This window comes from Lagopus leucura, unplaced genomic scaffold, assembly GCF_019238085.1.
Source record: "Lagopus leucura isolate 7727_CA_CO unplaced genomic scaffold, USGS_WTPT01 Super-Scaffold_100159, whole genome shotgun sequence".
NCBI classification, from domain to species: Eukaryota; Metazoa; Chordata; class Aves; order Galliformes; family Phasianidae; genus Lagopus; species Lagopus leucura.
Genome location: NW_024962335.1, coordinates 11,776,025 through 11,791,531, shown reverse-complemented (window position 1 = coordinate 11,791,531; position 15,507 = coordinate 11,776,025). Strand labels below are relative to the sequence as shown.

At 41.1% G+C, this 15,507-nt stretch overlaps 1 protein-coding gene across 2 annotated transcripts in view; it reads left to right on the top strand.

Annotated features, from left to right (window-relative positions):
* EP300 (E1A binding protein p300) overlaps window positions 1-15,501 on the top strand; it is a 57,717-nt gene extending 42,216 nt beyond the window's left edge. For both annotated transcript variants that reach the window (XM_042889662.1, XM_042889663.1), the window contains exons 21-31: window positions 885-941; window positions 2,225-2,302; window positions 3,080-3,147; window positions 4,771-4,921; window positions 5,273-5,419; window positions 5,812-5,925; window positions 7,664-7,829; window positions 8,335-8,499; window positions 10,052-10,213; window positions 10,552-10,833; window positions 12,074-15,501. In XM_042889662.1, the coding sequence (XP_042745596.1) occupies window positions 885-941; window positions 2,225-2,302; window positions 3,080-3,147; window positions 4,771-4,921; window positions 5,273-5,419; window positions 5,812-5,925; window positions 7,664-7,829; window positions 8,335-8,499; window positions 10,052-10,213; window positions 10,552-10,833; window positions 12,074-14,311 (3,628 nt within the window). In that variant the 3' untranslated portion in view covers window positions 14,312-15,501. The remainder of the gene's footprint in view (window positions 1-884; window positions 942-2,224; window positions 2,303-3,079; window positions 3,148-4,770; window positions 4,922-5,272; window positions 5,420-5,811; window positions 5,926-7,663; window positions 7,830-8,334; window positions 8,500-10,051; window positions 10,214-10,551; window positions 10,834-12,073) is intronic.
* The last annotated feature ends 6 nt before the right edge of the window (window positions 15,502-15,507 follow it).

Here is a 15,507-nt window from a genome sequence, read left to right as displayed (position 1 = left end):
CATTTGCAAGACTAAGGAAGCCCTTGAGGGAAAGATGAGCGCCAAGCAATTGTTCTGAAGGTTTTGAGCTGTAATGCTCTTTTTGGGGGGAGGTTATTGCAGGAACCATGGTTTATAAGTTAATAAGCTTGAGGAATTCTGCAGGTGACAGTATTCAGAGTAAACACTGACATAAAAGGACAGGAAGGTTAACGCAAATTGGGTTGGATCTTTGTCATTACTTCCCAGGGAGGAACGTATTGATCACCTCATGCTATTATGAAGCACCATCTTTCAGAGATGCAAGTGTTTTACATGGTTGCTCTGGACTACTTTAAAGCAGACCGGTGTCAAATAATATCTGGGATCTCACTGTCAAAAAGATGGAGTTTCTAGACCAGCAAATGATATAGGGTATGCAAAGCTAAAGCATAGAGTGGTGGCTATGTTAGGGCTGTGGCATTTGGAAGCTGAAAATTCTCCTTTGAAATTAACATAGGAGGAAGGCAAGGCTTTAGAAGAATCTGAAATCAAGATAATTTTTTCAGTAATGATAGATAACTGACATTCTCTGTCTTCAAAATATCAGGGGCACATCAAATTTTTCTTTTACTGTAAAAGCACTGATATAGCTGGTCCAAAAATTGAATCAGCAAGTTACCGTTTACTTTGGTAAACTGAACAAGAGAGATCACAAGCTGTTATCTCATAGAGAAGAATTTTTTTTATGGATAAAGTCAAGGATGGTACACACTTTGTCCATCACTTCATGAAATAAAATACCTTTCCTTGCAGTGCTTAGTGAGAGTTTGTATTTAAAACAAAATCTGCTTTTGTCCCAGTGTGTGGTATAACATGAATATGTCTTTTATTAAAACTGAGTTTTATTGCCTGTTTCTCCATAGCACGATAAACAAAGAACAGTTTTCAAAAAGGAAAAACGATACACTGGATCCTGAACTGTAAGTAATGCTGTCTCATTATGAATGATCCTCATTTCATCACAATTCCTTTGCAAAAGACATGATACTCATTTGCTTACCAGCTTTGTTTTTCATCATCTTGCAATTTTCATGTAACTGTTTGTTAGCCCATAGGGGCTGCTAACTAAGCGGCATATCTGGCATTGTGTCCTGAGAACCCAAATTACAACAGCTGTCCTTACAGAAAATGTGAAATCATATGTATGGCCTGAAATTAGTGCATTTTGTTGTCTTATATGTAGATCCAACAAAAGGATGGATGCAGGTAGCTTTGAAACCCTGTTGCAGCAAGCGCTTACGTCTCAGAACTCATTTGGGTCACTTGGCTATAGCTGCTTTTGGGGCTCTGCTGTAGCACAAGGAAAAGATCTGTTCAATCTGGTCCTTCTGCACTGCTCTGGAAGCAGAATTGTAGGCATTTGATAAAGATGGTGGTGACTCAGCTGCTTTTCTTTGTTTTCCAGATTTTTTTTTTTTTTAAAGCCACTTTATGCTCCTTCATTATACACCTATGCTGCAATTCTGAAAAATGCTGTCTTCATTCTCAAATGAATGAGCAAAAAGGAAGCATGTTCTTCCCACACCATCTTTCTATGAGGATGTAAGGGTCAGCCAATTCTTCTATTTTTCAAGGGCTGTGGGAAGAAGAGAATAATAACTTGATTCATAACTTGTCTTTCCCTTTGTTGTTGTGGAGGTGCAGCCCAACACTAAAATACAAGCCTAAATGCTCTGTGCCCTACATAAACAACAACTATTCATTCTAAATCTGACTTACAAATAGATGTGTTCAAAAGGAATCAGATTGTCCTGATATGTGAAACAACTTTTAGGTATTTAGGAAAACTACATTCACTGACTTTCGTGAAGCAAGCTGTGTAACTTAGCTCAGAGCCGTCCCTAAATCTGCTCTAGAAATCTGAAGATATCTAGACATTGCTACTATTTCCCTCTTTCCCACTTTTCTGCAGTAGATGTGCAGTGTTCCTCAGGCTTCAGGCATAGTGGGGTGACTAATAGACAACTGTTTCTCCTGGTTCCTCGCTTCTCACACAGTGAATGAATTTTCTTCCTTATTATAGCAACAAGCAGTTCACAGGTTTGATCCTTAGAAGGGTTTCTTTTTAAAAAATGAGCGAGGTGGATGGAGGTAAAGGAAGCAAATGGTAATAATGTATCCCTGCATAGACTTGAGCTGACAATTATACAAAACACAGAAGCAATTAATGGTACTACTAACCTTGATTCCTTTCTTTCTACAGATTTGTTGAATGTATAGAATGCGGAAGAAAAATGCACCAGATCTGTGTTCTTCACAATGAGATTATCTGGCCTTCTGGGTGAGGAATTTCTCTTCCTTGACTATAAGATAGATTTACTAGAGTTAGTGCATGTGTAAAATTTGTCTGATAAAACCCTATCCAAGCAAAAAGTTGCACGTTCACCTGAAAAGCTTACAGAATACACAAGGTAACCTTGAATTCAGAAATTATATTTTACTGTTACATGTGAAGGTGTTTGGATGTTCCCATGTATAGAAGAGAATCTTTCAGCCTTGTTTACATTTAAAGATGCTTGTAGTTCCTGTAATAATTTCCTACCAATCTATTTTCTGTATAACTCAGAATGCTTTGTCGTTTTCAAATTCTGTAACCACTAAAGAATTTAAGACGAATTCACTTGTTTTTTGGCCTCAGTAATCAGATTAAATCTGAAAAAACAATCTAGTCTTCTTTAAATCAGGCTTTTGCTTTACATAATTTGGTACTTCATCTTCATCAGAGACACCGATTTGAGACTGTTTGCTTTGGGAATACTTTAAGTTAGACATATTGTCAGATCTGCCAGAGAAGACCCTTGCTTTCTGAGCTGAAGTTTGCAGGTGGTGGTGGGGTAGCTGACAGCAGCTGCTCCCCCTGATGTTTAGTTACTCAACTGCAACTAAGAAATGGGCTATTTCTGCTGGCACTATTCTCTCTGCAATCTTTCAGCTCAAATGTCAGTTAAGGTCTTTTCCAGACCTTATCTGATGAAAGGTTTTGCTTCCAGTCTTAATATGCTAAGGGATTTATGGTCTGATTTGGGGTGTTCTTCACATTCTCATATTTCTGTTTCAGCTTTGTCTGCGACGGCTGCCTGAAGAAAACAGGGCGAACCAGGAAAGAGAACAAATTCTCTGCTAAAAGTAAGTTTCTTGTAATTGCACCACAATACTTCCATTTAAGAATAGGGAAGAGATGTCTTCTGTGCTTGTCCTGCATTTATTTCAGTCTTCTGAGTTTGGTGTATACATTTGGTCAGCTCTGTGCAAGAGTTCTTGATGAGAATGTTTGCATTCCCAGATGCTGCCTTCGTACAGGATTTATGTACTGTGTTAGGGTCCTGCTAGTATAAGGTGCATGGTCTTTTTATTACATAATTAACATCATTGAGAATTAGTTGTGTGACTACAGTCTAACTTAATTCTACGATTACACATTTATTACTGTGTTACTGCTCTTGAAAGCTTGGAAAGCTGCATCATGTGAACACAAAACTTGGTATTTCCTCATGATGAAGGTAGCTGGTATGAAGGTAATATAGGAGGAAATCTGTGCAGTTACTATCAACCTGTGTTACAGACAGAATCTTTCAAAAACTTCTTTATTTAGTTATTTACTTTTTTAAATATTTGTCATACTCCTCCTTTCCACCCCCCCACCCCCCTCCAGGAAAAAAAAACCAAAAACCTAGAAAATCAGTATGTTTGAATACAGATTCAACCATAAGTACAACTAGTGTTACACAGTACTTTTAAAGGAGCTGCTTTGGAAAAGAGGAGGGGGTCTTTCCAACTCCGTAAATTGTCTTGAAATGTGGGGGGAGACTGATAGGTGGTGTACAGTTCTGTCAAACACCCTGTTCTCCTTGATTGTTCTCAAAATAGAAAGTGAAGAACTCAAAGGTTTCAAGTCTGTGTCTTTTTCCAAAATCAAAACTTGCTGATTTCATTGAGGACATTGGAATTATGCAAGGATTATTTTATGGATGTTACCTGCTAAGTTCTGTTTCTAGCAATCTGCATGTGTTGCACACTTAGCATACATAGTGATGCTTTTGCTGGAAAGTGCTAAACTGTAAAATGTACGAGTTTGATAGCAGTGGGACAAACCCTGTTACGCCGTAAGTTTTAAACTCATTCTTAACTTTAGGTTTTGTCAGTTACCTGTATGCTTGTTCTGTTGTCCAAATTTTGGTTGAATCATAGAATTGCTCATAGAATTGGAAAAGACCTTAAAGATCATCAAGTCCAACTGTAGAAAAAGGAGAAAAAAAAAAAAGGAAAAAAGAAACTTCTGAACAAACTACATTACTTGCAGTCAGCCATGTTTAGTAGTTATTTGTCAACATAGATTCTTTTGGTAACTGGAGAGACTAAGCTGGCTACTGTGGCAGAGTTTACTTCTACGTCTGCTCTGTGCTGTGTCTGAAAGCAATGTTTTGTAATCTAGTTTAAGTAATTAAAAGCTTAAACGCTTCTTTTCAGGAGGAGCCTTAGTTGCAATTGACTTGTAAGATAGATAAGAACTGGTTTGAGATGCAGAATCTTTCTTCGTTTGAGTGATGTCTAAACTACAAGCGTGCCTGTAGGTGAAAGACAGCTCATCTCTATGTAAGAGTAGCGTTCAACAGTAATGATTTAATTTATAGTAATGAACTGCATGCATTGATTTGCTTTTCATATGACACCTAAATAGAGAAATCACACAATCACATTTGAACAGTTCCATTTCGTATGTATTTAGAACTGATTTTATTTTTTCTGCAGGGTTACCGGCTACAAGACTTGGTACCTTCTTAGAGAACAGAGTCAATGATTTCCTAAAGCGACAGAATCACCCAGAGGCAGGAGAGGTTACAGTTAGGGTGGTACATGCATCTGACAAAACTGTCGAAGTAAAGCCAGGAATGAAAGCAAGGTATGGTCTGTCCATTTCCAGTTTTGGTTCCTTTTGAGGAGGAGCTGTGGGGGAAGGTGGGGAAGCTACTTGGTGCTATCTTTGAGAAGCTGATAAAGACTGAGTTTAAAAACTCACTACTAACCAGTTCTTGATGAACAGGTGTTACAGGAACTTCCATTATTTGTCATGTTCTCTTTTTTTGTAGCAAAAAGTGGATGCATTTATATTTCAGTAATCTGTAAGCATTTAAGTGTAAAATTACACAAAAATTACACTTGGAGTAGCCCTCATTGTTCCTTTGACATAGTGATATGTATTTTCTAACATGTGAATATATTTGACGCTCTGTTTTTACTTTCTACTTTGCAGATTTGTAGACAATGGAGAGATGGCTGAGTCTTTCCCCTATCGAACAAAAGCACTTTTTGCCTTTGAGGAGATTGATGGTGTAGATTTGTGCTTCTTTGGGATGCATGTGCAGGAGTATGGCTCAGACTGTCCCCCACCCAATCAAAGGTGAGTAGCTGTCTGATAACCGCTAATTTTATTTTGGGAATGTTTCAGTTCTGTGAAACTTTGTGAAACAAAGCTCTAAAAGCTTTGATGCTACTCTAAAAACAAAAACAAAACAGTTCCTGGAGGAAATATTTCAGAATCACTTTTTACTGGAGATGCTGGCTGGCAGACAGCGCTGACTTTGGGATCACTTGTCAGTATTCTAAGGGAAGGGATTGGATCATTCTAGACAGAGGAGGCTAGTATATTAACAGCTGGTTTCTAGAAGTAAATTAGGATTAGACGTTTTGAGGACTGTTGTGCTGGATCTTTCAAATATGTAAAACATGAAAAAAAAAAATTTAGAACTAACTTAAAATCTGTTTCTGATCATGCCCTCTTTTTTTTTCTAGGCGAGTGTATATATCTTACCTTGACAGTGTTCATTTCTTCCGCCCTAAATGCTTGAGGACTGCTGTCTATCATGAAATCCTAATTGGATATCTAGAATATGTCAAGAAATTAGGGTAAGTATTCTTTTTAAATGTTTCCTTCTGTGCAGATTTGTGTTCCATAGCTCTCACTGCAAGTTACTAATACCTATTATGCAGAATATGGTGCCAAATATCATACCAAGTGACAGAGTAAACTGGTAATACCTGTGTACAGGTGAGAAAGAGAAAAGACAAAAAGGAGATTAACAGGCCTTTCAGAAGAGGCTTCATTCACATACTTCAGGTATATAAAGAGTTTCCAGACTGATGTTAAACTTCCTTAAATCTAAGTGGAAAAACTGACCTTTCTGTCTGGGTTATGAAATTCTGGTGGCCGTGCTGATTGTGTACAATACTTGAGAAATGCCACTGCTTCAATTGGGTCATTCCATTGGGCTGGCAAGTTCTTACCCATGCTTGTTTGTGTGAGAGAGGTAAGTTTCTTCTGTCTGCACTGATTAACTCTTGCAGTTGTGCAAGGCTGCTAAGAAATCTCTTGCAGAAAGAGCAGTTCAAATTGTGAAAAACTGAGAAGTTGGAGGAGGGGAAGGAAATTATACACAGGACAGTGCAAAAGAACAGAAAATACATGAGGCAGCACAAAAGAGAATACAGAACAGGTGAAATAAGAACGGTGGAAATGATCATAAATGATCATGACTACTCAAGTAGAAAAGGCAGTAAAATAAGCATCAATCTATTGTCAAAGGTATCTGGTATCATTTGGCAGAGTTATTCATGAAGAAATTTTGGGAGATGAGTTGCATGAGAAAAATTGGGAGAGTCAGAATGGAGGCAGGTGGTATTGTACTGTTTTCAGTACTGCAGAGAAATGATGAATGTGTGAACTTTGAAGGCATACTTCAGACTTTTTTTTTTTTACCACTTTTTATTGTATATTTCTGACCTGGGAATCTGTAAAACTGCTACATGGAGCTCAAGCCTCAATTCTACTTAATGCTGTTCTCTGTGGAATAGGTAACATCAGGTTCTAATTTTGGGAAAACAATATTGGTCATGCAATATCATCTCTCCCTTCTCAAGCAGAAGGAATGACAACTGGCTGCAGTACCTAGGGTTTGGGTAGGGTTCTGCAGAGCTGTTAATTAGCACACCAAGGATGGTTATTTTTCTCTAACTTGAGATCTGATCATTCCTCCAATGGGAGTTTTTTTTTTTAAACTAATAGAGAAAAACTGTGAATGAAGAAGTGATCTTCATGGTATTTTATTTTCTGCAGCTGCTACTATCTGGATGCCATTTGTCTTCATAGTACTTGTGTTTGTATACCCAGTAGCTGAGGTCAACAGTGACTACCTTCTTTATTCTCGGATATAATGGTGAAACCTTTTGAAACAGGTCTTCAAAGTTAAAAAGGAACCATAGTAGAAAAATGAGTTGTTCAAGTAAACGCATGTTTTAAATGTTCCTAAGTAGTGAATGATTATGCTGTCTCCACGTTCTCATTAGTTATCAGGTGGCACTTGCAGGTCTACTTTAGGCTTAGATTTTACCTTGACTGGAAAGTGTGCTCACTTTGTGATTTATTCTGCATACAGTGCTGAATTTCTGAAAGTCAGTGAAAAAATGCAAACATTATCTATGCGAATTAAGCTGGAATGAACACTAGAATTAAATCTTTGAGAGCTATTATTATCCATCTGTTAATGTCAGCCAACTTTGAGGTGGCTCCATCTTGTGGCAGAGAAGAAAGCAAGTTCTATTAATAACTCAGAGCCAACATATACTGTTCTTTATCTAATGATGCTAGGTATACTACTGGACATATCTGGGCATGCCCACCAAGTGAAGGAGATGACTACATTTTCCATTGCCATCCTCCTGACCAAAAGATACCCAAACCCAAACGACTGCAAGAGTGGTACAAAAAGATGCTGGACAAATCTGTGTCAGAGCGCATTGTTCACGACTACAAGGTTTGTTGGATGACTGTCTGTGTTAAGGGCTGGTTTTGACCAGCCTCATCTTGGTTTCTTCCTTGCCTACGCTTTGTCTGATTCTGGGATTGTGCTACATTTAAGGGATTTGATCACTAAAATCCTGGAGTTAAAAAACAATCCTATTCAATGCATATAGCTTCTGAAATCAGTGCTAGCGAGAGATTTTAAGTGATGAGGTAGAACAAACTAAATTCTTGAGGAATGCTGTTTAAGAGAGCAAACCTCACTTTTGTTAATAGAAAGAACTTATGGATCTCTAGTATTCCTGTGTTAAATATAGCTGTGGGGTAAGTTTGTGCATTGAAGTCTATGAGGTGGTTACATGAGTGGGAATACTTGAAATGTGTCTGAGGAATTTTCTGTAAATGATGCAGTGTTTAATCTGTATATAGACCATACTCTTACAAATTTAATTCAGATTTATTGGTGCCTTTACTCTCTTCAACTGTTATAGTGGTAACCAGGTGTGTTAATTATGCAGGATATATTTAAGCAAGCAACAGAAGACCGTCTGACAAGTGCAAAAGAGTTACCTTACTTTGAAGGGGACTTCTGGCCAAATGTTCTGGAGGAGAGTATTAAGGAACTCGAGCAAGAGGAGGAAGAGCGGAAGAGAGAAGAGAACACTAGTAATGAAAGCACAGATGTAAGAGTGCTTCTGTTATTTCATGACGTAATGCAAAAGTTGTGATTTCCTGTTACTAAGTGAAGCAGAAGAAGGGCCTAGGCTCTTCATTTAGCTGGCTTTTTCATATTTTGCTCTAATCAAAACTCAAATTTACGTTTTATAAGTTAAAGCTGTTAAAATACCCTCTACATTTAAATTATTGGTTGCTGTTCACGTGGCTGTAAACCTAACTAGTTACCAACATTTTTAAAAAGGAAACAGCTGCTAATTGAGTATTTTGTTACCGAAATTCAACTGTTATCAAGGTTCGTGCTGCAACTTTGGCCTGGCTAGGAAACCTTTTCCTTAAGCTTTCGCTTTTGAACAGTGACTCTTTCCTTAGTAACCTGGATGTTATAATAATGATCTTAGCAGAGCACCAGAGAAACACAGCTCTGATTTAGTAATTCACCCAGCATAGGGTTTTGGGTTTTTTTAGTAGGAGGTTTTCAGGCATCAAAGATCTGAAGCTCAAAATAAAACTGAATTGTTGTAGGGCTACTCAAGCTACAACAGTTTCTTGCTGGTGTTTTGTTTGTGCCATTTTCTTTTTGGAGCGCATACAACAAATGTGCTTTCACATTCCACAAAGAACAAAAAAGAGTTATGCCTTTTCACAAACAAATTCATAAATGAACAGATGCAGAACTTGTTTCCTTGATCTTCTGAGCTTTCATGGAATAGGTGGTGAATCCAGGGTGAAGTTTTGCCCACACAGTAGTACTTGCTAGTTAGCTCTGAACACTGATATAGATACAGATATTAGAATTTTGTTCTGCTTTACAGTTGTTGTCTAGAAGATTTCTGCATCAAAAAAAGCTTGTTACAACTAGAATTTGTAATTCTCCTTTGCTGTCCTTGCAACATCTCCTGAAAGGCTTTTGAATAGACTTAAGTTTATGAGCCATCTGGGAGCTAGGCAACTTGATACCAAATTTGCATTAACTAAGTTAGTTGAAGTTTCTTTTTTGTTTTGTTTTAACTGCTGCACCTTCCTATCATGTCCTCATACTAGAAATTACGTTACTAAGGCTTTTTAGACTGGGAAGAAAAACTTTATGTTAAAATCAGTTTGATACAATCTGTTGGACAGAGGGCTGTAACAAACAAAATCTAGGTGGAGTAAGTCTGCCTTACCTCTGGTTAGTGCAGTATCAGTTGTGCTTTTCAGTTATTTTTAGTTTTGAGTTGCATTAAGAGCCATTTGCTGAACACATTGGTAATTATCCAGGAGATTCTACAGTGTTCAAATATCATAAGCAGATGGGTTTCACTAAATATCATTTAGTGTTCTTTATCCCTTATAATTCCTAAACATTTATGCTTTTAGTGTTCCTGCAACCATACCTGGATCTTGTTATCTTCTAGAGTAACTCCAATTGAATTAATTTAATCTTTCAGAGGACCCCAGTAAGTGTCTTTGAAGTGCCTGTGAAGTATGTTTAGTCATGCTACTAGAGGTGTGAAAGTAATAAAATGCTGGTGTGGTGTGATGTAGGTACCTGACATAAAATGCCTTTAAAATTATTAGGTGAGCAAAGGAGACAGCAAAAATGCCAAAAAGAAAAACAATAAGAAGACAAGTAAGAACAAGAGCAGTTTGAGTCGTGGCAATAAGAAGAAGCCTGGCATGCCGAATGTGTCCAATGACCTTTCCCAAAAGCTGTATGCCACTATGGAGAAACACAAAGAGGTGAGAGTTGATAGGATGAGAAATACTGTTTTGAAGTATACAGATGTTCAAAACCTTGGTCCTTCTGACAGAACTGTGTGCTGTAAATCATACAGGTTTGACTGGGGAGTTGGGTGGTACACTAGAGTTAAGTACCAGTAAGTGGTCGTTTTCTTTGCTATGAAGAAGGTAAACCAACTTGCGGCGCACTCAGAAGTTTGAAGTTTCCCAGTTCTTAAGGACACACTACTGTAGCAGCACATCATTCAGGCGTTAGCTGGGCCTAGAAATGTACACTGGAGTTTGAACAAAAAGTCTTGATAAGTGCTGGCATTAATTATTTCTATTTCAATTCTCAGGTTTTCTTTGTCATCCGTCTCATTGCTGGCCCTGCAGCCAACTCCCTTCCCCCCATCGTTGAGCCTGACCCACTCATTCCATGCGACCTGATGGATGGGCGCGATGCTTTCCTTACCCTTGCTAGAGACAAGCACCTGGAGTTCTCCTCACTGCGAAGAGCTCAGTGGTCAACCATGTGCATGCTGGTGGAGCTGCACACGCAGAGCCAAGACCGCTTTGTTTACACCTGCAACGAGTGCAAGCATCACGTGGAGACCAGATGGCACTGCACTGTGTGTGAGGTACGTTTGGTGAAGTTTTCCCTACTGGCATCCCTATATTTCTGTGCCCAGAGTCTTCTCAATGTTACAAAAAAGATCTGTACAGTTCACCTTCTGGCAGTTGAGGAAAGAAGGATGTTTTTTCTTATCAGATAGTACTACAAGTTGGCTACTCAGTGAAATTTTTGTCTTCTACTTTCAAGCTTTCAAAACTGAAGTAGCAGAATTGCATTTCCTGTAATTCATTTAAAGTGCTGCTGCTTAAACAGCTGGAAAAAGTAATGGTTGCTTGGGCTGTAATTACTTGATCGTTCTGAAGAGCAGTGTGTTCGTTCTTCCAAACTGTGGTGCTGCAGTATTTCTGTAAACAGGGCTCTCTGTCAGTTTTCTGATACAGAGGTTTTGCTATACCATAAAACAGATTTCTGTTCTTGGGTGATTGTTCTGTTGTCACTCTGTAGTAGCGAACAGCATACTTGTTCTCAGAACTGTTTGCAGTATCAGTGTTTGAAGACCGAGCCCGGTGGGCCTGTTCCCAGAATCTGGAAGAATCTTAAATCTGTCTTGTAACTTAATTTTTTAGCCTGCTAGAAGTAAATGATTGCTGTGGATTTGTTTCTGAAAAGTTCTGATTAAGTTTTTATATTCTCATTTTAAAGTAGGTATTGGAAAACAAATTCTACGTTGCTTACAGATTAATTGAATCCCTTGGATAACTTGGATCATCTTAAATAAATTGAGCCCAAATTCTTGCTGTTGCTTTTACAGACTGTAAATGCTATTCTGTTCTTCTATCAGCACACTTTTGGGTTCAACTCACCTGACAGCCCAGCTTTCATTCTTCCTTCTTCGAAAGTTGAGTAAGAGTGGTAGGAAAGGTACCCCTTCTTTTGAAAAAGCAGCATGCAACAGCTGTTTGATCCTTGCCTTTCTTCTCCTTTTTTAAATCAGGAAAGAAAGGGATTTTTTTCAGCCTGGCTGAATCACTTGTGACTTATTAACTCAGAGCAAACTTGTTATTCAAGATACACGTTTGTGTAAACTTCAGACACCTTTATATTCCTGCACACTTTCCCTGGCTATAGTTTCAATTCATTCCTCTCTGCTACCTCAGCATAGCCTGAAAGACTGATTTTTTTTCTCCCAAGCATTAATTTGCCTGGAACAGTCTGGGAGTAATGCACTGAGATGGCATACACCATTTGCTTATTGTGTGGGAGTAACAGGAACACTGATAACTTTACCTTCGTTGTCTTTCCAGGATTATGACCTGTGCATCACCTGCTATAACACTAAGAATCATGACCATAAGATGGAGAAATTAGGCCTTGGTCTAGATGATGAGAGCAACAACCAGCAGACTGCAACCACCCAGAGCCCAGGTGACTCCCGCCGCCTGAGCATCCAGCGCTGCATCCAGTCCCTGGTCCATGCCTGCCAGTGCCGTAACGCCAACTGCTCGCTGCCATCCTGCCAGAAGATGAAACGGGTTGTCCAACACACCAAAGGCTGCAAACGCAAAACCAACGGAGGGTGCCCCATCTGCAAGCAACTCATTGCTCTTTGCTGCTACCATGCAAAGCACTGCCAGGAGAACAAGTGCCCAGTGCCCTTCTGCCTCAACATCAAACACAAGCTCCGACAACAGCAACTTCAGCACCGCCTGCAACAAGCTCAGATGCTCCGAAGGAGGATGGCAAGCATGCAGCGGACCGGTGTGGTGGGCCAGCAGCAGGGGCTGCCCTCACCAACACCGGCCACCCCGACGACTCCAACAGGCCAGCAGCCCACGACGCCGCAAACTCCCCAGCCCCAGCCTCCACCCCAGCCCGCCTCACAGCCTCAGCCCGCGCCTCCCAACAGCATGCCGCCCTACAGCATGCCGAGAACTCAGCCCCCCGGCGCTGTGTCCCAGGGCAAGGCGGGCGGCCAGGTGACTCCTCCGACTCCACCCCAGCCGCCTCAGCCGCCAGTCCAGGGTCCTCCTCCAGCAGCGGTGGAAATGGCCATGCAGATCCAGAGGGCGGCGGAGACCCAACGACAGATGGCGCAGGTTCAGATTTTCCAAAGGCCGATTCAGCACCAGATGCCCCAGATGCCGCCCATGGGAATGAATCCTCCGCAGATAGCCAGGGGTCCTGGTGGTCACATAGATCAAGGAATGGGGCCGGCGGGGATCCAGCAGCAGCCACCTTGGGTGCAGGGTGGCTTGCCCCAAGCTCAACTGCAGCCGGGAATGCAGAGGCCATCCATGATGTCAGTAGCCCAGCCAGGTCAACCGATGAATATGGCACCTCAGCCAGGAATGGGCCAGGTACCTGGCGCTGCCCAGCCAAAACAGCCACCTCTGCCCCAGGCGGCCTTACAGAACCTACTGAGGACACTCAGGTCTCCCAGCTCACCCATGCAGCAGCAGCAGGTGCTTAACATCCTTCACTCCAATCCTCAGCTGCTGGCTGCTTTCATCAAGCAGCGGGCTGCCAAGTACGCGGGGTCCCAGAATCCCCAGGGGATGCCTGGTCAGCCTGGCATGCCCCAGGGCCAGCCGGGGCTCCAACCGCAGCAGGCCATGCAGGGGCAGCAGGCAGGGGTGCACCCCAACGCAGCCATGCAGAACATGAACCCTATGCAGGGAGGGGTGCAGAGGCCCAGCATGCCACAGCAGCAGCAGCCGCCACAGCAGCCGCAGCAAGCCATGGCTGGGATGAATCCTCAGGCACAGCAGATGAATATGAATCACTCGGGGATGGCTCCTCAGTTCCGAGACCTCCTGATGCGGCGGCACCAGATAATGGAGCAGCAGCGCCAGCAGCAGCAGCAAGGAGTGGGACCGGCGCTGGGGCCAGGGATGGCCAACCACAACCAGTTCCAGCAGCCCCAGGGAGTCGGGTATCCGCAGCAGCAGCAGCAACAGCAGCAGCAGCAACGGATGCAGCATCACATGCAACAGATGCAGCAAGGAAACATGGGACAGATAAGCCAGCTTCCCCAGGCCATGAGTGCAGAGACAGGAGCCAGTTTGCAGCAGGCTTTCCAGCAGAGGCTGCTCCAGCAGCAGATGGGGTCCCCGGCTCAGCCCAATCCTATGAGCCCCCAGCAGCACATGCTGCCCAACCAGGCCCAGTCCCCGCACCTACAGGGTCAGCAGCTCCCTTCGTCGCTCACCAATCAAGTGCGCTCTCCGCAGCCTGTACCCTCCCCACGGCCCCAGTCCCAGCCCCCCCATTCCAGCCCATCCCCCCGGATGCAGCCTCAGCCTTCTCCGCACCACGTCTCCCCGCAGACCAGCTCCCCACATCCAGGACTGGTAGCTGCACAGGCTAATCCCATGGATCAAGGGCACTTTGCCAGCCCGGACCAGAGTGCAATGCTTTCCCAGCTTGCTAGCAATCCTGGTATGGCAGGCCTCCATGGTACAAGCGCCACAGAACTGGGGCTCAGCTCTGAGAACTCAGACTTGAATTCAAATCTTTCACAGAGTACACTAGACATACACTAGACACATTGTAGCATTTTGGGAGCAAAAAAAAGAAAAAGAAGAAAAAAGAAAAAAAACTTATTTTCTCAAGACTTTTTGTACTGAAGACGAATTTTTTTGAATCTTTCTTAGCTAAAACAACATTTTTCCTTGGACACATCTGAACTCTGCAGCAGTAGTTTGTGGTTTTCAAAGCAAACCAACAACGAACCTGAGGGACAGTAGAGTACAAAGAATATATTTTTGTTATGGCTGGAATCATAACCAGTCCTTTTTCTTGTTTATTTTTTTTTTTTCCTCGTGTGCGTTGGGGAGGTCGGGGGGAAGAGGGTGATCTTCTGGCTGTTGGCCAAAGGACGCCCTACTCATTGCCTCCAATAGGTTTTATTATTTTTTTTTTTTTTAAATTAATGAAAATATGTAATATTGATAGTTATTATTTACTGAGGCAGATGGTAAACATTTTCCCTATTCTGGTTTTTCTTCGTGTCACCGCAAAAAAGAAAAATACCACAGTGAAAAAAACGACATCAAAAAAAAAAACCACCAGAGGAGAAACTTTTCCTAAAGCCGGAGGACAAAAGGGGTTAATGTTGCTTTAAGAATACATTACATATATAAATATATATATATAAAAGTAAATACCGATCTTTTCCTCTTCGGTTGGAAATATGTCAATTCTTTGAGAGAAAAAAAAAAAAAAATGTAAAAATATTAAATAACTCAGTCCCCTCCTGAAGTCTACTTTTGTCCTCCAAGAATTTTCTATACAAGAGTCTGAGCTTAAAAATAAAAACTTCAAGTATTAAAATTTGTACATGTAGAGAGAAGACGACATTTTTTGCAAATACACAGGGGCAGCTGCCAAATGGATGTAGTATATATATTGTGGTTTCTGTTTTCTTGAAAGAATTTTTTTTTGTTGTTGTTATTTTTACATCTAACAAAGGAAAAAAGAAAATAAAAAAAGAGGGTAAGAAACAATTCCGACGGGATGATTTTAACCTGAGAAAAAGTCCCTGGGGTTTCTTCTTTCTGCTTGCTTTCTCTCTCCTCTGCCCTTTTTCCCACCCTCTTCCCACTTTCTGTAAAACTTGAAAATAGAAAGCAAAAAACAAACAAACAAAAAAACAAACAAAAAAAAACAACCCTCAAATGTTGTAAATCATGCAATTAAAGTTGATTACTTATAAATACGAACTTTCGATCACTGTATA